The following is a 20,909-nucleotide window of genomic DNA, read 5'->3' as shown; positions in this document are numbered from 1 at the left end:
GCAAAATCCAGATGGAAACACAAAAGTTCGTCCCTATCGAATGCCAGATCAGGACCCATGGGAAGGTGAGAGAGTGCATCAGCATTCACATGTTGAGCTGTCTGCCAGAAATGAATCTCATAACTGAAACGAGACAAGTAAAGAGCCCAATGCTGGAGGCGGTGTTCAGCCTTGTCGGGATGTGACGTTGATGGATGAAACTTAGAAACAAGTGGTTTGTGATCCGTAACAAGATGAAATTTGGATCCATAGAGAACAACACCAAACTTATGAAGAGCATAAATAATGGCCTAAGCTTCTTTTTCAATTTGGGAATACTTTTGTTCGGCATCCGTGAGCGTTTTGGAGGCATAAGCAAAGGGTTGTTCCGAAGTGTAAGAAAAACGGTGCACAAGGACTGTACTGACCCCGTATTCAGTGGCGTCCATGGCAAGACCAAGATGTTGGCCAGGTCAATAAGTAGCCAGGCACGGGGCCTGTTTCAGCATAGTCTTCAATTTCTGGAAAGCTGCATCACATGACGCGGACCAGTGAAAAGGCACGTTTTTATGCAACAGGTGATGCAATGGCCGAGACACCGAAGAAGCAGACGGTAAAAAGCTGTGATAGTATGCTATTTTCCCCAAAAAGGCCTGCAGTTCCTTAACAGATGTAGGGTGAGGAAGGGCATCAATCACAGCGACAGTTTGCTGAAGGGGACGAATACCATCCAAAGAGAGTTGAAACCCCAAGTACGTGATAGATGCCTGAAAAAATTTTGATTTCTGAATGTTACACATAAGACCAGCAGTCTGTAAGACATGAAAAAGTGTGCAGAGATTTTGAAGATGTTCTTCAGTGGTGGAGCCAGTGACAACAATGTTGTCCATGTAATTTATACACCCAGGGACTTTGAGCAATGATTGTTCCCAGAATCGCTGAAAGAGAGCAGGGACGCTGGCAACCCCAAATGGCAATCATTGGTATTGATAGAGGATAAAAGGGATGTTAAGGAACAGAAACTTCCAGGAAGCAGTGTTGAGAGGAAGTTGATGATAAGCTTCTGACAGGTCAAGTTTAGAAAAATACTGGCCTCTAGCAAGTTTAATGAACCATTCTTCAGGTCAAGGCATAGGGTAAGTGTTGATAAGGCATTGAGCATTTACAGTGGATTTGAAATCGTCGCAGAGATGAATATCCGCATTTGGCTTAGCAACGACGACAGGAGAGGACCACTCACTGGAAGTGACAGGAAGCAAGACCCCCGAAGCAGTGAGACAATCTAGCTCCCGTTTTACCCAATCACGAAGGGCCACAGGAATGGGCCGAGCCCAAAAATACTTAGACTGAGCAGTGGGTTTGAGTGTGATATTAGCTTCAAAGTTGTTCGCACGGATTAACCCAAGAGAAAAAACACACGAAAATGTCGTCGACAAGGAATCCAATTGAGCATAAGGAATAACATCAGAGACGATATTGACGGAGTCATCTATGGAGAACCCAAAAACATGAAAGGCATCGAAACCAAAAAGATTCTCCACATTGCTATGGCTGACCACAAATATGGGAACAGTGCAAACGACAGATTTGTAAGATACCTCAGAATCAAACTGTCCCAAGAGAGAAATCTTCTATTTATTGTAAGTCCATAATTGCCTAGTGAGAAGTGACAGGATTGGAGAATCCAACTGAAGATATGTCTGAGAATTGATGATAGTGGCAGCAGAATCAGTATCCACCTGCATGCGAACATCTCGACGAAGTATTTGGACAGTGAGGAATAACTTCCCTGAAAGGGAAGTAGGACAATTGACAGACAACACAGAATTAGAATCAGCGTCATGTTCATGACCCACACGTATACGGTCGGATTTGCAAACAGGTGACACATGACCCTTTTTTTGCATTTGTGACACACGGCCCAATGTTATGGACAATCCTCTTGTGAATGTTTCGTAAGACACTGCGGACTTGAAGGAAGTTGCCTTGGGGTTTGCTGCAGTTTCCTAGATGTTTGTTTATGGTTAGGCCGAGGCTGTGCTTGGGAGTGTACTGCGGCCATGTCAGTGGGCGGGGACACGCCACACGCATTGTCAACAACGCACAGAGGTTGTACTTCCCCGACATCACCCCATGCCTGTATTTGCGCTCCAGCGGTGCAAGAAATTTCAAAAGACCGAGCGTTGGATAGGACTTCATCTAGAGTCGGATTTGCCAACTGAAGGGCACGTTGCCTAACCTCTTTGTTGGGCGCCGACCAGATAATAGCATCCCGTACCCTGGAATCGGCATAGGATTCTTTGTGAACTTCAGTAACAAATTGAAATTTTCGACTGAGATCGTGAAGTTCAGCAGCCCAAATGCTATAGGATTGATTCAGTTGTTTTTGACAACCATAAAAAGCACCATGAGAGGTTACCACATGCGTATGCTTTTGAAAATAGATGGACAGAAGTGAGCACATTTCAGCAAAGAACGAAGATGCAGGGTGTTTCAAAGGAGCCAATTGTGACAGCAACCGATACATTTGAGGTGAAATCCATGACAGGAACAGACACTTACATGTTTGGTCATCCGCGACATGAAATGCCAAGAATTGCTGTCGAAGACGTTTTTCGTAATCACACCAGTCTTCCACGGTCTCTTCGTAAGGAGGAAAAGGAGGTTGAGACAATAACAGGAGACACCCTGCATTGGATGCCATGATGAAATCATGAATCACATTTGTGAGAAGTGTTTGCTGTTCTATGAGACCTTGCAAGAGTTACTAAAGTAGCCATGGAAACATGTGGGTCAACGATTAAAAAGAAAAATTCACTACCTCATCGTCAATTTATATAACTTCAAGTTGAACAAATATATTTCAAGGATGACGCAATACATGAAGTCACAGATCAAGCAAACAGACTAAAACGTGTGTACACTTTTAAAAGGCAAATCATAACTGAGTCCAAGTCTAGCGGCCACTGCCTGGCTGGCTGCTTAGGTGGCGCTGCTGCTGCTGCATGACTGGCAGACAGCGCCACATGTAGAGGACACATGTAACTGTGTGGCAACACTTTGAAAGATCGGCGAGTCAGAACAATCACTATGTGATTGAAAATCGATTTTGCTGTCAATAAACCATCAATATTACTGCCGATGCTGACCACCTCTCTAATTTCACTTATATGGTCATTGTGGGCACAGCACTCTATGGAGTCGCCAATCAACATAAAACTTTCTATCCAACTGCTTATGTCATCAGATAGACAATAAGCACGCATTTTTTGGAGCATGTGTCAGTGTGGAACTGAGTCGAACACCTTTGCCTTTCAAAAGTCGGGGGATATGCCATCAGCCTGCGAACTGGTACCTAGAGCCTGTTGTTTATCATGCACAAAGAGTGCCAGCTGTGTCTCACATGACCGCTCTTTCCTAAAACCAAGCTGGTTACTGCAGATGAGCTTCTCAGAGTCTAGAAAGGTCGTTATGTCTGAACACAAAATATGTTCTATGATTTTAAAACAAATCAATATCAATGAAATTGGCTGGTAACTATGGATATCTGATTTTTTTTACCCTTTTTATAGATTGCTATGACCTGGGCCTTCTTCCAGTCCTGTGGAACTTTCCACTGTTCCAATGAGCTCTGGTAGATGATGGATAAGAATTGTGCTATATTTGTAGCATAGTTAACATAAAATCTTACGGTGATATGGTCTGGGCCAGATGCCTTCCAGGCATCTAAAGATCTTAACTGTTTTGCAATCCCAGATACACTAGACACTATCTCAGCCATCCTTGCATTTGTTCGATAATTGAAATATGGAATGGTGCTGCAGTACTCTACCATAAACGAGTTTTTGAAAGCTAGGTTTAGAATTTTGTCCTTTGGTTTGTCATCAACCGTTACATTACCCACATTGCCAGCAAGAGAAGGTATTGAATTATTTGTGGTTTTCATAGATTTTATGTATGACCAAAATTTTTTGGGAATTCTTATAGGATCTGTAGATTAAATATTGCTTTAAAATTCATTAAAAGAATCTCTCATTGACCGTTTGATAGCTGCTTTAATTTCACAAAATTTCTGTTTGTCAGCGGTGCAGAGACTACATTTAAAATGACTGTGCAAAATTCTCTGCTTTCTCAGCATTTTCCTAACATGTTTGATGAACCAAGGTGGATCCTTTCCCTCCCTTATATTTTTGCTAGACACAAATTTCTGTAGCACATGGTGGACAATAAATTTAAATTCTGACCAAAGATGCTCAATATCTTTGTGTCCTGTGGTGAAAGCTTGGAGCTGACTATGAAGATATTCATTAATGACACTTTTATTTTCTTTCCCAAACAAGAAGACAATATGCTGTTTCTTTGGTTTCTTTTGCAACTTCCACTGACATAAAAGCCACAATGAATCTCTTCTACATTAGCTTCTTTTCTTTTCTTCTAGATTAACTTCCTCAAAAAGATCAGTTCTGTTTGTTGCCAAGATATCTAATATGTTCCCATCTCAACTTGGTTTTCTGACCAACTGCTCAAGGTTGTATGTTGAGAGGGCACCTAGAATAACTTCACATGAGTCTTTGCTTCTGTCCCCTGTGATAAACATGTAATTTTTCCAGTCAATGGACACCAGATTAAAGTCTCCACCTGTGACTAACAGATAATTTGGATATTTATTTCCTATGTACTCAAGATTTTCCCTGAAATTTTCTGTGACGTTTGTTGAGGACGCTGGTGGTCTATAAAAACATTCTAATACAATGGTCACTCCTTGTCTGATTGACAGCTTTATCCAGACTGTTACACAGTCTGACCCAATATCGATCTCAACTGCATTGAAACAGCTTTTAACTGTAATGAATACACCACCTCCCATAGCAGCAGTCCTATCCTGCCTAAACATTGTCCAATCTGAGTTCAAAATTTCACTTCTATTTATGTCTGGATTCAACCAGCTTTTGGCACCTAATACAATATTGGTATTACTACTGATTATTTTGGAGAGTAACTTGGGGATCTTGATACAGACTCAATTTACTAACATCAGATTTAGCATAATCTTTTGGAATGACCTGTTCAGGCCAAATAACAATTTTTACAGTTGGCACACCCACATCAGTGTCATGAACTGGTAATTTTTCAGGCCAACGGTTTGTTTACCATGGGAAAGAACCTAATCTAAAAAGCTCCCATGTGATTGCCACAAGTACTGTGCTAACCATGTAGCTGCTTCCTGTGTGTAGTGCACCCCTGATCTATCAAGGGGAGTCCTACAACCTTACACCCCATAGCTTAGGTCGAGGAATCTACAACCATTTTCATCACAGAGGTGATGTTGCCTTGGTTTGATTCTCCACTCGACTCCAAACCAGAGGACCCCAGTCCACCCTGGCTACAATGCTGCAAATCGTCAGCTCAGCTTCCACTCTTCGAGAGATGGAGACCTCCTTTGCCAATTTAGCTATCCATCGAAAGGACCCAATGATTTACTCGGAACACTGATGACTGGCATCGTTGGTGCTGACATGTGCAACAATCTGCATCTGTCTGCACCTCACACACTTGATAGCCACTGGAAGAGCATTTTCCACATTCTGGACAAGGTCCCCCAGCAGGCATACTGAGTGAATGTGGGACTTCTTCCCGATCCTAGCTGCTAAGTTCCTGAGGAGCTCCACGACCCACCCTAATATTGGAGCTCCCAAGAACTAACAAAGTCCTATCCCCATGTGCCTGTCCAGACCCTGCTGAAGGAGCAGCCACTATCCTGGCAGAAGGTGCATTCTGATGCATCAGATGGCACACTGAATCTATTAGCAAAGTGCATGGGATTTGGCACGAGACTGCATCCCCCATGCAGCCTTCACCTTGAGGCACAAGACCTTAACACAGTCTGCCATCCACACTGAAGTGAGAGTGGGCCAGCCAGATAAGTCGCACCTGAGGATGGCTCAGTGACAGTGAGCTGTGACATCCCCCCCTGCACATCTAGTACAGCAGAGGCTGCCCCAGGCACCCCACCTCCACCACACCACAAGGTGGAACTATGGACCCTGTTGTCTGTGGCCACGAGGTCCACAAAAGCATCAGCTTGCTTGTGCTGTCGGTCTGTGAAGTGCAGTGCAGAGAAATGGTTGGCGGTGCATACTACCGACACGGGGGCTGGCCAGGCTGAGGCATCACGTGGCAACACAGTTGAAGAGGATCTTCAAGTTGGCAAAGTGAAGACTGAGTGCCTCTGTTGGACTACTTTGAGCCTTACAAGTTAGCAGAGGAAGGCTCAGGTGGTGTTTGGCTGGAGGGACAAAGGAAGTTTTGTCGGGAGTACTCCTCCTGTCCTTTCAGGTCTGCCAGTTGTGTAGTTGGTGCCTTTGCCTCTCGATGTGAGAGTTTGAAGGCTTGTTGCACAGCTGGACGGGGTGTGGTGATGTTACCTTGACACTGGGCGATTTCACAACCTCAGACTCAATTTGAGGTCGCATGTCTGTGTGGCCGTTTCCTTCATGGAGTGAGGGATAACAAGAAGAGAACGGTAAGTGTCAGATGGAAGAACACATGGTTTCTGACTAACCAATAACTTGAGCTCAATTGGGTAATGCACTTTTTCCTTTACCCAGATCTCCAGGACAGCCCACTCATCAAGATATGTGGGACAGTCCAGAGAGGAGATGGCATGGCTGCCATTGCATTTGATACAAAGGCGAGAAGGAGGTGGACAGTCACCCCTATGTTCATCCCTACATTTGGCTGGGTGTCAGAAAGATGTTTTAGTGTAGTTGAAATGAAGACAGTGATAGCAGTGCATCAGGTTTAGAATGTACAGTCAGACTAATAAGTTCATAGCCTGCCTTGATCGTGGGCTGAAGCACCACTCTATAAAAGGTGAGAATAATAGTGCTTGAGGGCACTAAGGAGGAATCTACCTTTATCCTCATCTGACAGACGGGAATGACACCCTGATCAGAGAGGTAAGACTGGATTTTGACCATGATCAGACTGTCGAGCAGCCTACTATAAATAACAGTGCGGGAAGAATTCAGAGTGACATTCCATAAATGAGAGCAGGATTTTACAGGGCCGGCAATGGCATCAACATCTTTCTGAATAATAAATGGATTTGTCATTGCAGAGGCCTGACACTCTTCAGTACGAGAGATCATGAGCAACCATGGTGCAGCTGGAAGAAGAGTCTTTGAATCATTAGTCTAATTCTGTTTATGTTTTGTAGACGTTGATTTTGAAGATGATTGGCTCATTGCCAGAGAATCCCCACAATTGCCAGCATCTCTGTTGGTGCACTCCTCCCATCTGAGGGACAACTTCACAAGGGGTTGCACCCCCCATGGTGACTGTTCACTCCTCAGGTCACACCTCCCAAACAACTGGCAATTTGGGAAGGTAGCAGCTCAGGCATTCACAGCTGTCTGGGCCTGGCCTGTACCTGGTGGTATGTGTGAACTTTACCTGTTGATGTGGGGCTGGGAATTATGCATTACCCAGTCACCTGTTATGTGTCAGATGTGGGTGCCAGCCTTTAGGAGCACACAGGGAGGAGGAGGAAGAAGAAAAAGAGTGACCTCAAATGCCAAAGCGGAGAAACGAAAAGAAAAGGGGAGAGGATAATCAGGTGTTAACTGTCAAGGGGAATTGAGTTCTTCCTGAGATTCAGGGCAGGAATAATGTCTGGCCACTGTCATGGGAAAGCACCCATGAGCCAAATGTGTTTGAAGACCCGGAGGAGATGTTGCCTCTTCGGAACAACCATGTCTTGGATCATCTAACTGTGGATGGAATCCAAGTCTTGGGGCCATGTCTCTTTAAGAGGTAAGAGCCTGCAAGAATTCTTGTTCACTGGATGGTTCATTATAGGGCTCAGCATGGTGCGAGTTGAAACAGATGGGGGTCTGCTAAACTTGGCGTTTCAGCTGGAGAAATGTAGCAGGGTAGGAAGAAGATGCTGATTCCATCATGAAGTGTGTCGCAAGGTGTTCTGCGAAGACCAATTGATCATTGCACAGAGCAAGTTGGAGGTTAAGACCCTGGAGAGTTGACTGACAATGGCGGCTCAGAAGGCTATGGAGCATAGACAAAACCTGCAATGAAGAGAGGTATGTCCCCAGGGAAGAAACAAAGTGCTCCCAGTATTCCTTTTTACTCTGCTTAATAAGGTAATGACCCTTAGCATGCAGACACTTAAAAGCAAGGAGCTTGGTCTGTGAAGTGTGTCATGTAAATTGCTGCAGCACACAACAGTGGTCCTGGACAGTGACTGCTACGGATTTGGTCCATTGGTTGATGACGAGAGGGAGCTGTGGATAGGGGAACAGCAGTGAATAGTGACAGATGCCTTGCAGAGCAGCATCAATGCCATTTAAGAAAGAGGTGTCTAAGTGCTCAACCAACTTATATAAAGGACAATTGGCCTTTCAGAATGCTCAATATGGGAGCCTGTCTGCGTGGCAACACCAGGGAATGATAGGATTACCGGAAAGTGGTCACTATCACAAAAGTCCTCACGGGATGACTAATGTAGGGAAGCCACGAGAGCAGGGGACGAGATTGTGATATTCATAGTAGCAAAGGTGCCGTGGGCAGCCCTCAAGTGGGAAGTGGAACTATCATCGAGTAGACAAATCAAAGTCCATAATAAGTTGGTCAATTAGGAGAGCACTACCCGTTGAAGTGACACTCCCCCACAGTAGGTGGTTTGCATTGAAGTCCCCAAGGAGGAGAAACAGGGACAGGAGTTACTGTACTATGGTAGCCAGTTCAATGTAAGGAAGTGCCTATCTGGAGGGAGGTCGACATTAGCAATGGTGATTGCTACATAGAGGTATCCAATCACTGATGACATTGGAGTGAACCAAATTGCAGGCCCCGCTGGATGTTACACAGGGCTGACACTGTTCTGATAGAATACCCGATAACCATGAAATGCTGGAGAGTAGTCATCACAAACGCACGTTTCTTGAAGAGCAAGACAATGCCTTATCTCCTCCTATTCTGCAATCTATTTCCAGTAGGTGGCGATAGTATCTGTTTGCAATTCCACTGGATGATTGTATGATGAGATTACAGGTTAGATATAAAGAAGCTGACAGGACGTCATGTCACTTGGTCAGTGATCGTCACTGACAAGGATGGAGTGACATAGATAAGATGTCAGACTCAGGTTTCGAGGGGGGAGATGTCATCTCCTGGGGCACTGGGGGTCCGTCTCTTGGGACTGGTGTTTCTTCTTCTCTTCAGAGTGGAGTAGGGCAGGGCACTGAGGGCATACAGGCATCTGTAAGATCCAGAACTGGAAGACAGCAGGTGACCTTGCAGCACTCAAAACTGGCGGCCAAGTTGTGTTAGGAGGCTTCCGGCTTGAAAGACGCTGGGGTGAGTGGCCCCTGAAAGGGTGGGGGAGGGGAGTGGTAGGTGAAGGGGCGTGTTGCCTTGTGTGGAGTTGCTTTGCAGAGTTCACAGCCGTAGTATGTGAACTCTCTTACATTTATTGTAAATTGTATTGTGCAGTGCTGTAAGGCTTAAGAAACTGTGTTCACATTTTAACTGGTGATCTTTTAAACATGTGATGCATACAAAATGAAAATGAACAATATGTAGATACTGTTCATTCGTTAAAGTTTTTCTCTGAGACAACTTGCATAATAGTGTGCTCTTTCAGAATATTTTCTTTGAGAGAAAATATAAAAAAACAAACTATATTTGATGATTTCATGTTATTATTTAGCCTGATTTGATGTGATAGCTGTTTTTTTTTAGCAGTGGCTGCACTTTTTATTTTTGCTTTAAAAGTTTTCTTTCCATCTTTTGGCTTCAGATTTTTTATCCATCCAAGGCTGTGAGAAGGAATGTTTGGAAACTGACCAAAAGTGGCACAATACATTTTCAGGACAAGGGATGGATATCAATTTCATTGTCTGTGATAAAGGAATTTATGAGCAAGTTATTTCTTGTTGCACTGAATGAAGAAATCATATACAGATATTTTGACTGATAGTGGATGATTTTTTCCATTAATTACAAATAATTTCTTGTTAGTATTTGGCAGCTGTTAGACAGTGGTTGGTAGGTGTCATATATATTGGTTTACCATTGTTGGTTGGCCGTGGTTTTGTACTATGTAGGAGAGGTTTTGTTTGTTTTACTGTGAACTTTGTTATGCAAACATTCGCTTACCCTATCTAACATGGATTTTACGGTTTCCATGTTTTGGTTTCTGCCACTCTGAGTTTCCTTTTTTTCTGCCATATAGTCCAAGTGAAATATGCAGTATCAGGTTTCTGAGTTGTGTATGGGTACCTGGTACCGAGGGTTTCATTCATGTGGCACATCATTTTGAAATGCCTCTTTATCAAGAACACACATGTGAAGTCTCTCTTCAGCTGTCTCTGTGTCTAGGACTTATGGACTGTTGACATTTGAAACCACTAGGAGGTGATCAATTCTGTTTTTTGTTGCAGGTGATTCACAATGACACACAGTAGGGACACAATGAAATTCTGTTATTGACAGGTGGATGAAGTAGCAAAATTATTGCTATTGACTTCTTCAATGACCAGCACCCTAAAAGAAATGGTGTTTCACACAGGACAGTGTCCAAGTTACTTGAAAAGTCATGCATTGAATGTCCAAGAACAACCACTGATGAAGAGATGGTAACAGAAATCTTGACAAGATTTGTCGAAAGTCCAAGTCACAGCATGAACTGGTTGTCAGAAATATCTGGTGTCAAAGTTTTAAGCTTCATGTGTTACAAACACACCAAACGCGCCTGTATAAGCTACAGTCTTAGTATCAGATCTGAGGGTGACCCTGATTGGCAGGTGCAATTTGTAGAATGGGCTTTTGATCAGAGTAATAGGAATTCGAACTTCGTATGACAGGTGTTCTTCAGTGACAAAGTTAATTTTTATTTACAAGGAGAAGAAAATCATTTTTACTTGTCAGATGTGAACACCCCTGTGCATGGACGCCTTGAAAAGTGCTGGTGGCAAAAAATTGATGATTTTATATGGGATTTGGGACAAAAATCGATGGTCTGGTGTTTATTGGTGGAACCTTGAATGGGGTGAGTTATCTTAATTTGTTCCATGGTTACGTGCTTCCAACACTGATGAATCAGAGGGTGATTCTACAACCACCTTCCCATGAGACTGTGCACCTCCCCAATATGCCACAGAAGTCAGACTGTCTGGCTAAAACAGTTTGTAGGTCACAGGATACATGGGAGGCATTTTATCAGAAGGCCACTATGGTGCCCTGGTCTCACAGCTGGACACACAGATCCTGTCATGTGTGCAGAATGACTGGCAAGAAGGGTTTGGCACAGTGGAGGTCTTATTGAGCATATGCTGCAATGTCCCAAATTTTAACAGGTCATAACTCCTACACAAATAAAGGTTTCTTAAAACAGATTTCACATGTTTATTTCTGAGAAAGAGGCAGTTCAGAATGATGTCATACACAATCCTCTCACCGTCTGAAACAGGTAACTGAAATCCAATATGGTCTTGGTCACCATAGCTGTTGGAAGTTGCACCACAACATACAGACAACCCATAATAAATGCCCTGTAGAATACAGCACATGTACTTGTGCTATTTTTAATTTTTTCTGTTTATAAATGCACCTCAATAGTACACTACTGGCCATTAAAATTGCTACACTAAGAAGAAATGCAGATTATGAATGAGTATTCATTGGACAAATGTATTACGCTAGAACTGACGTGTGATTACATTTTCACGCAATTCGGGTTCACAGATCCTGAGAAATCAGTAGCAAGAACAACCACCTCTAGCCGTAATAACGGCCTTGATACGCCTGGGCATTGAGTCACACAGAGCTTGGATGGTGCAAACAGGTACAGCTGCCCATGCAGCTTCAACACGATACCACAGTTCATCAAGAGTAGTGACTGGCATATTGTGACGAGCCAGTTGCTCTGCCACCATTGACCAGATGTTTTCTGTTGGTGAGAGATCTGGAGAATGCGCTGGACAGGGCAGGAGTCGAACATTTTCTGTATTCAGAATGGCCTGTATAGGACCTGCAACATGCGGTCATGAATTATCCTGCTGAAATGTAGGGTTTCACAGGGATTGACTGTAGGGTAGAGCCACGGGTCGTAATACATCTGGAATGTAATGTCCACTGTTCAAAGTACCGTCAGTGCGAATAAGAGGTGACTGAGACATGTAACCAGTGGCACCCCATACCATCACACCAGGTGATACGCCAGTATGGTGATGACGAATAAATGCTTCCAATGTGCGTTCACTGCAGTGTCACCAAACACGGGTGCGACCGTCATGATGCTGTAAAAAGAACCTGGATTCATCTGAAAAAATGACGTTTTGCCATTCGTGCACCCAGGTTGTTGAGTACACCATTGCAGGCACTCCTGTCTGTGATGCAGTGTCAAGGGTATCTGCAGCCAGGGTCTCCGAGCTGATAGTCCATGCTGCTGCAAACATTGTCGAACTGTTCGTGCAGATGGTTATGGTCTTGCAAACATTTCCATCTGTTGACACAGAGATCGAGATGTGGATGCATGATCTGTTACAGCTATGCAGATAAGGTGCCTGTTATCTTGACAGCTAGAGATATGCGGCCATTGGGATCCAGCACGGCATTCCGTATTACCCTCTTGAACCCACCGATTCCATATTCTGCTAACAGTCATTGGATCTCAACCAATGAGAGCAGCAATGTTGCAATATGATAAACAGCAATTGCTATAGGCTACAATCTGACCTTTATCAGAGTCAGAAATGTGATGGTACACATTTCTCCTCCTTACATGAGGCATCACAACAATGTTTCACCAGGCAACGCTGGTCAACTGCTGTTTGTGTATGAGAAATCGCTTGGAAACTTTCGTCATGTCAGCACATTGTAGGTGTCACCACCAGCACAAACATTGTGTGAATGCTCTGAAAAGCTAATAATTTGCATATCACAGCATCTTATTCTTGTTGGTTTAATTTCGTGTCTGAAGCATGTCATCTTCATGGTGTAGCAATTTTCAATGGCAGTAGTGTAACAATTATTCCACATAGTATTTTTTATTACTTCATGGTGCAGAGGTTTGTAACATCAGATATTTAACTAAAAAGCATGAAAAAGGAAATTGCTGTTACTATGAAAAGGTTACTTCCTGTTCTCATCAAGTGGTACCACACTTTGCAATTCCAAGCATCCCACAGTACCTGTGAAAATAGCAATAGGGAAGGCAAATGGTCTGCTTTGGATTATTGGGAGCAATTAAGAAAGTGTGGTTCAATTGTAAAGAAGACTGCATATAGCACTCTAATGTCACCAACACTTTAGTACTGTTCAAGGGAATGGGATTTGCACCAGGTCAGACTGAAGTAAGACATCGAAGCAATTCAGAGGCAGGGTGCTAGATTTGTTACTAGCAGGTTTGATCAGCATGCAAGTGTTACAGGGATGCTTTGGGTACTCAAAAATGGGAATCCCCAGAGGAAAGAAGATATGCATTTCTAAGAACATGACAGTTAAGAGAATTGGCATTTGAAGCTGACTGCAGAACTATCCTACTGCTACCAACAAATATTTCATATAGGGACGATGAAACAATATTTGAGTATTTAGGATAGATATGGAGAATTATATCATTTGTTTTCCACTCTCTCTATCTAAGACTGGAACAGAAAATGGAACTACTAGTAGTGGTACAATGTACTCTCCACAAAGCTCTGTGCAGTGGCTTGCAGAGTATGTAGATGTGCCTCAGGCCATGCAGGTCAGATGGAGTTCTCAATCAATCTATGCTGTTTCTGCAGAAATTGGAGGAATTAATCTTGCAAATCATCCTCACAATTTTTTTCTTCGGGGAAGCCAAATTTAATACCTGCATCAAGCCTACCACTGACATTTGATTCGCAAGTAGATCCTGATTTTCTTTCTGTGATACCTTCATCCCCAACCAATTTTGTTTGCAAAAGCACATAATTGAAAGTCAATGTTTTAAGCCAAACCAATTAAATGAGATTACTGCACTGGATGAACACTTGAAAATAATATATTTTGACAAAATTTTTCACAATTTACAAATTCGGAAACATTATCAAACTACAATAGAACATAATTTTTGCTCTACAGCAAAGTGTGTGCTGATATTAAACTTCCTGGCAGGTTAAAACTGTTTGATGGACCAAGTTCTGGATCTTTGCATTTTGTGGGCAAGTATAGTATCAAAATTTAAAAGTTTAAAATTTGAAAAATTACATCAGTATTGTATTTTGTGGTCTGTGTTACATTACCAGTCTACAATACTGCAATAATAAGTAAGCAATATCATTTTATGTAGTAGTATACCAAAAATCAGTTATAAGTGAAAAATATGTTGAAATACCTGCCATGCTTCGAACATCGATTTCCATTTCCAAGACAGGAAAATTACTTAAATGTTAAAGAAACTCTGTTGGCAAATATCACTAAGGTACAAGAACACCTCCTGTTTCAAGGTACAAGATCTTGCATGACTGATGACATGTGGACAGATGAGTCTATGTGTTATGTGATACATTTAAAATACGTTGATTTCACTCATATCTCTGTAATTGAAAAATGAACAAGTTATCACAAACAGCTATAAACTATTTCACATCACTTAAATAAGTAGATTCCTTCACATTGACAAAAGTTGCACCCACATCTCAAAACAAGAAAAACAGTAAAAAATGACCAAAGCAGCCTATGGCAGATTCTACTGTACATTCCTTGGTATGATTGTAAAAATATTTCACAAGACCAAAACCCAAGCCACAAAACATTTGCTCCAGCTAAACACTCTCCCCACCACTCAGTGAAACCATTTTGAAAGCAAACCTAAAAATGCCAAATATATTTCTACGTGAACCCAAAGTCATTTATGGTGCAAAACAGTTTTGTTATGCATTACCCTACAGGTTAAGCATGAGCAAGAACACAATTTTGTTTCCACGTAAATGATTTTGAAAATTTATGTTGAAACCTGGGTTAATGGTTGAAATGTCAAAACTCTTAATGGTAGGACAAGGGAGAGGATAGTGATTATGATGGGACCAACAGAAAAAAAGTCGGACTAATATTTTACTATCATCTTGTTTATTTTTATCACATTAAACAGCTATTGGAAGTGCTTTGTAGGAACAATTGCATCATATGATTACAAAGCTGGCTCCTAATCATAAATATACCAGTACACCATTGACATTCCGCACTCTTGAATTTGAAAACTGTTCACCATCATACAGAAGGGATCCCAATGAAGAGTACTCAAAACATTTACCTGTGATCCCTACAGTGGTGCCAATGAAAGGACTGAGTTGATTAGTTGATTATTTCCACTGTTTATGCACCCTAATCAAGATATTTTAAAGTGCTTCTGTTCTCAAACAAAGTTTTATAATTATTAAGTTTCGGTGCACTCAAATTTTCTTATTTTCTTTTGATCCATGTAGTTTAATGTAAAGTAATACACATAAATAATTCCTTTAAGTTCATTACATACACCACCACTAACAAGAAAAGATAAGTTATTGCAGCAGTAAATGCCAGAGTTGGCCAGAACTACAGTTGTGAAAGGATTGATGATGGCATGGATGCTTATTTCATCAGTCTAAAATACATTCCACTCCTAAGATATTTAATCCATTTCACAGTTATCCAATCACAAATGAAGTTACAATCAGCCAATGAAACCATTCTGTTATGTGTGGCACATTGTGTAGATTATTCTGGCTAACATGGTATAATTACATATCAAATGTGTAATGTTATGGAAAGATTTTTGTCCAAAGTCATAACTTATGGAAATACACGTTTGCCACTGACTGCAAGGCAGAGGAATCACAGCGTCAGATTTATGATGACTCTCTGAACACATGACAACACAGAAGTGTACAAAGGGCAGGCAAGAAAAGTTGTGCATGTATCTTTAACAGTAATCTGTTAATACACTCCTCGAAATGGAAAAAAGAACACATTGACACCGGTGTGTCAGACCCACCATACTCGCTCCGGACACTGCGAGAGGGCTGTACAAGCAATGATCACACGCACGGCACAGCGGACACACCAGGAACCGCGGTGTTGGCCGTCGAATGGCGCTAGCTGCGCAGCATTTGTGCACCGCCGCCGTCAGTGTCAGCCAGTTTGCCGTGGCATACGGAGCTCCATCGCAATCTTTAACACTGGTAGCATGCCGCGACAGCGTGGACGTGAACCGTATGTGCAGTTGACGGACTTTGAGCGAGGGCGTATAGTGGGCATGCGGGAGGCCGGGTGGACGTACCGCCGAATTGCTCAACACGTGGGGCGTGAGGTCTCCACAGTACATCGATGTTGTCGCCAGTGGTCGGCGGAAGGTGCACGTGCCCGTCGACCTGGGACCGGACCGCAGCGACGTACGGATGCACGCCAAGACCGTAGGATCCTACGCAGTGCCGTAGGGGACCGCACCGCCACTTCCCAGCAAATTAGGGACACTGTTGCTGATGGGGTATCGGCGAGGACCATTCACAACCGTCTCCATGAAGCTGGGCTACGGTCCCGCACACCATTAGGCTGTCTTCCGCTCACGCCCCAACATCATGCAGCCCGCCTCCAGTGGTGTCGCGACAGGCGTGAATGGAGGGACGAATGGAGACGTGTCGTCTTCAGCGATGAGAGTCGCTTCTGCCTTGGTGCCAATGATGGTCGTATGCGTGTTTGGCGCCGTGCAGGTGAACGCCACAATCAGGACTGCATACGACCGAGGCACACAGGGCCAACACCCGGCATCATGGTGTGGGGAGCGATCTCCTACACTGGCCGTACACCACTGGTGATCGTCGAGGGGACACTGAATAGTGCACGGTACATCCAAACCGTCATCGAACCCATCGTTCTACCATTCCTAGACCGGCAAGGGAACTTGCTGTTCCAACAGGACAATGCACGTCCGCATGTATCCTGTGCCACCCAACGTGCTCTAGAAGGTGTAAGTCAACTACCCTGGCCAGCAAGATCTCCGGATCTGTCCCCCATTGAGCATGTTTGGGACTGGACGAAGAGTCGTCTCACGCGGTCTGCACGTCCAGCACGAATGCTGGTCCACCTGAGGCGCCAGGTGGAAATGGCATGGCAAGCAGTTTCACAGGACTACATCCAGCATCTCTACGATCATCTCCGTGGGAGAATAGCAGCCTGCATTGCTGCGAAAGGTGGATATACACTGTACTAGTGCCGACATTGTGCATGCTCTGTTGCCTGTGTCTATGTGCCTGTGGTTCTGTCAGTGTGAGCATGTGATGTATCTGACCCCAGGAATGTGTCAATAAAGTTTCCCCTTCCTGGGACAATGAATTCACGGTGTTCTTATTTCAATTTCCAGGAGTGTATATTGAAGAACATGCTTATGATGGATGCCATTCCTTTGTTAAAACTGTGTAAGTTGCTTTGCTGCATGAAAATGCTTACCACATATCCCGTCCTTTTTTGAAGTGTTGTGCTCAGTGAGTGAAGCTTACACAAGCTCAAAGTAGCTGGAGTTAAGATCTCATTCGAAAAATTACACATAAAAGAAATGGTGGTGAAAATATAGTATCTCTAGGCCTATGGCAGGTAATGGAACACACTTACAGCATACTTTGTTGTATTCATAATGGTTTGTTCATTTGCAGTAGGAAACTTTGAAAAGAGACTACCCCATAAATCAGTCTTTTAATTAGATTGCATATAGACTCATAAACAGATTGCCACATACCAACCTATCTTAGATTACAGGGTATGCTGTAGATTATTTACTACCTCAGGCCATATTCTGTGGGATGGTGGGGGGCGCTATCACACACTAGACACTGTAAGTGTACTGTGTTCAATGATTAGGAAGCAATATGCCCATGCAACATTATGGCTGTCGACGCTGTAAAACCACCAAATTGATCATGTTCAACAGTGTTCCTGTATGCAATATGTGTTGCCTCTTGGTGGGAGCAGTAATGCACCTCAACATCACTGTCTGACATCATCATTTTGGTAGTCTAGTTGTTATGATGTAAGGAGGCACAATATTGCAAGGGCATACTGCCTTCAAATCTTTGAATACAGTCCACTGACCAGACAACAGCAGTGCGACACAGTAGTTCTTCAAAATGTTTGGTTTTTTAGGGGTATATTCGGCCATGACTTCATTTTTATGGATGGCAATGCCTGACTTAATCAAACAGTGCATGTGGAGATCTTGGAATGCAAGGATATCTGACGAATGGACTATCCTGCATGGTCCCCGACTTAGGCCCCATCGAGCATGTTGGAGAGATCAGTTGCAGCATGACCACATGCACCAATAAGCATCTAGCTATTGCTAGCTGCACTGGTGGAGGAATGGAACACCATATACACGAAGTCTTTACCAACCTTGTGCCAACATTGGTGCACATTACAGATCATGCATTGCCATTCTTGGTGATCACACACCCTATTAAGAACCATGTCCTATCTTTTGTAATGTCCAGAGGACCATCATAAATCATGGTCACTTCTAGGGTACTTATTGTCTTTGAAGGAAAGCATCAATTCTGTTTGTCAGTTTCTCTTTCAGTTGCCTTCTCTAGAATACTCAAGTACTTATTTGTACGTACAGTTTAAATGAGCTATGTTACTTGGCTTTGACACCATGCAAAACTTTCTTTTGTCCATATATATTTTAAGCCAGTGTAATATGAATGTATAGGCCTATGAGCTTCCAGGACCTTGTTGCTGTCCACTGTGGCATGAAGCTAACATGTGGCATGTGTTCTAAAATCTGTTGCATGTACAACATGACCAACATCACGAGATAAGTAAATGGAGTAAATGGAGACCAGTGTTCCTATTACCATCCCCATGTTTTCAGTGACTTATTTCTCTTACTGATCCACTGCTGCTATCAATCTGCTTTAGTAATCAAAATGAGGATGTTCTCAAGACATTGTGTTGCATTGTAGATCAGGCACAAGGGAGATCCCAGATTTCCTGCTGTTATTAATTTGTTAACAATGACAGTTTCCTAACAACCAGTGGGTGAATGCCAGGGCAAAGCAATGTCAAAGTTAGTCTGTCTCACTCCAACACAAGCCAGCTCAAAAGAAATTCCTGTAATTCTCCAAGACAAACAGCTTCTATCAAAATTTGTATTAATTCAAAGTACATGTAGCACCTTCTATGTATTGTATAACCCAGTGCTGAGTTGCTATTATTTGAAACAGTTACCACATCACTCCATTATGAACACTTAATTAATGCAATGAAATGTTAATGTTTAGTGGAGATTATTTTACATTAGGTTTGATACCAGCATCATACTATGTGTGATAGGCTTGTTAGGAACATTGTTAATTTTAAAAATATTGTGTTTCATGTTATAATAATGGAATTTGTAGATAACCAAAGCTGCATCTCATGTAGAAATGAAGTAGTTTTATTTATGAAAAATTTAAATTAAAGAATGTGAATGTTGAGACAGTAGGACTGATATCTTGTTAAATTTATACACTGTAATGTAATTGTACGTACAATCATTCATACAATACATGTGATGTCTCATAAGGAGTGTAAAAATAAATTTTGTTGTTGATAAAGATACGTTCAAGCTGTTGGTTGACTGTTCAGCTTGTGCTAAATAAATATATCTGAATGAAGTAAGGACGTGCACAGAGGAAGAATCATCCTACAGGTGAAAATCATGTGGTGCCTAGGTAATACTTGATTTGAGTGTTGTAGCAAACATGTGGAATCATGTTCCACTGGTAGGATGTATCCCATGAAAACATTTTCAAAAAACAATGATAAGCCCATTCTGTATTGCAAATTGATCTACTTTCAGTATATTGAAATATAAATCTAATTATGACATCATTCCTAATAAAGCATTAGCAACACATTATTTTTGCTAAGTGTATAATTTTTCTCTAAAGAACAAGTTTATGAAAGGTGCACACCTCCATTTGAAAAGCCCAACTACTGTTCTTATTGGTATTGAGTACACTATATGCTTTACATATTCCCATATTAAATACCTAGAGGTGATTTCAGGAACAACACTTGTGGAGAAGTTGACTTCTATTCCTGTTTACTCTCAAACTGAAAGCAATACAATATTTGGATTGGGGCTGAACAAACTATAGAGTGTTGAAAGTTGAGAGTGATTAAATTAGTTAAATCTAGGAATTTGGAACAATAAAGATAGTTAAAAAGTGAAGGAATATTGGAGCTTGAATTTGTAAGTGTTAGACTCAATTTTGCAGTTCAGTGCTATGATACTGTGGCACAATTTGTCAGAGGAGTGCTAAGTACAGTAACATAAAGGAGAATGCTGTGTCAACAGCCAGTTCACCATACAGGAGAAGACGTGACAAGAAGCAGCTCACTGCAAGCTAGGGTGTCGACATCGAGGCAGTAATTGGATCAGATAGGCCAGCTGAGCAACACCAGAATATTCCCCTGACCTACTGGGAAATAAAAACAGCGGATCAGCAAAGGGAAGTCACATTTAAGGACCGGATGCCCACTCATTGGCATCATCCGTCTTGATGTGTTGGAGTGACAGAGAACTGTGTTACTTACCACCACCACCAGTTCAGAGTTGTAACTGCAATCACAATCATCATAATAGTCACTGTCATAATGCACGTAGTTTCCCAGGAGGTTCCAGAGTGACTCGACTGCCATAACTATCCTGCCTTAATTATCTTCGGGCATGGCTTATCATTGGAGCCATTGCTTGGGGTGCTTTGTGATAATGCACTGTCACTATCATCCGGGGATGCTGCTGACATCAATGCCATGACTGGGGTGGGGCTGGGGTCCCTGGCCCTTTCACACACACGTCAGTGCTGGGGATGTCTGCTGAGACAGTGCACTGATCTGTCCTGCCACACCCCCCAGCCGCCAACACAATC

The 20,909-nt window shown here is 42.6% G+C and overlaps 1 protein-coding gene across 1 annotated transcript in view; it reads right to left on the bottom strand.

Annotated features, from left to right (window-relative positions):
• The window catches only part of LOC126235619 (uncharacterized), an 89,365-nt gene extending 68,686 nt beyond the window's left edge, over positions 1-20,679 (bottom strand). The window contains exon 1 of the mRNA XM_049944330.1: positions 20,575-20,679. Within this exon, the coding sequence (XP_049800287.1) occupies positions 20,575-20,679 (105 nt within the window). The remainder of the gene's footprint in view (positions 1-20,574) is intronic.
• Between the last annotated feature and the right edge of the window lie 230 nt (positions 20,680-20,909).

This window comes from Schistocerca nitens, chromosome 2 (assembly GCF_023898315.1).
Source record: "Schistocerca nitens isolate TAMUIC-IGC-003100 chromosome 2, iqSchNite1.1, whole genome shotgun sequence".
NCBI lineage: Eukaryota > Metazoa > Arthropoda > Insecta > Orthoptera > Acrididae > Schistocerca > Schistocerca nitens.
This window is presented reverse-complemented; position numbering and strand designations above follow the sequence as displayed.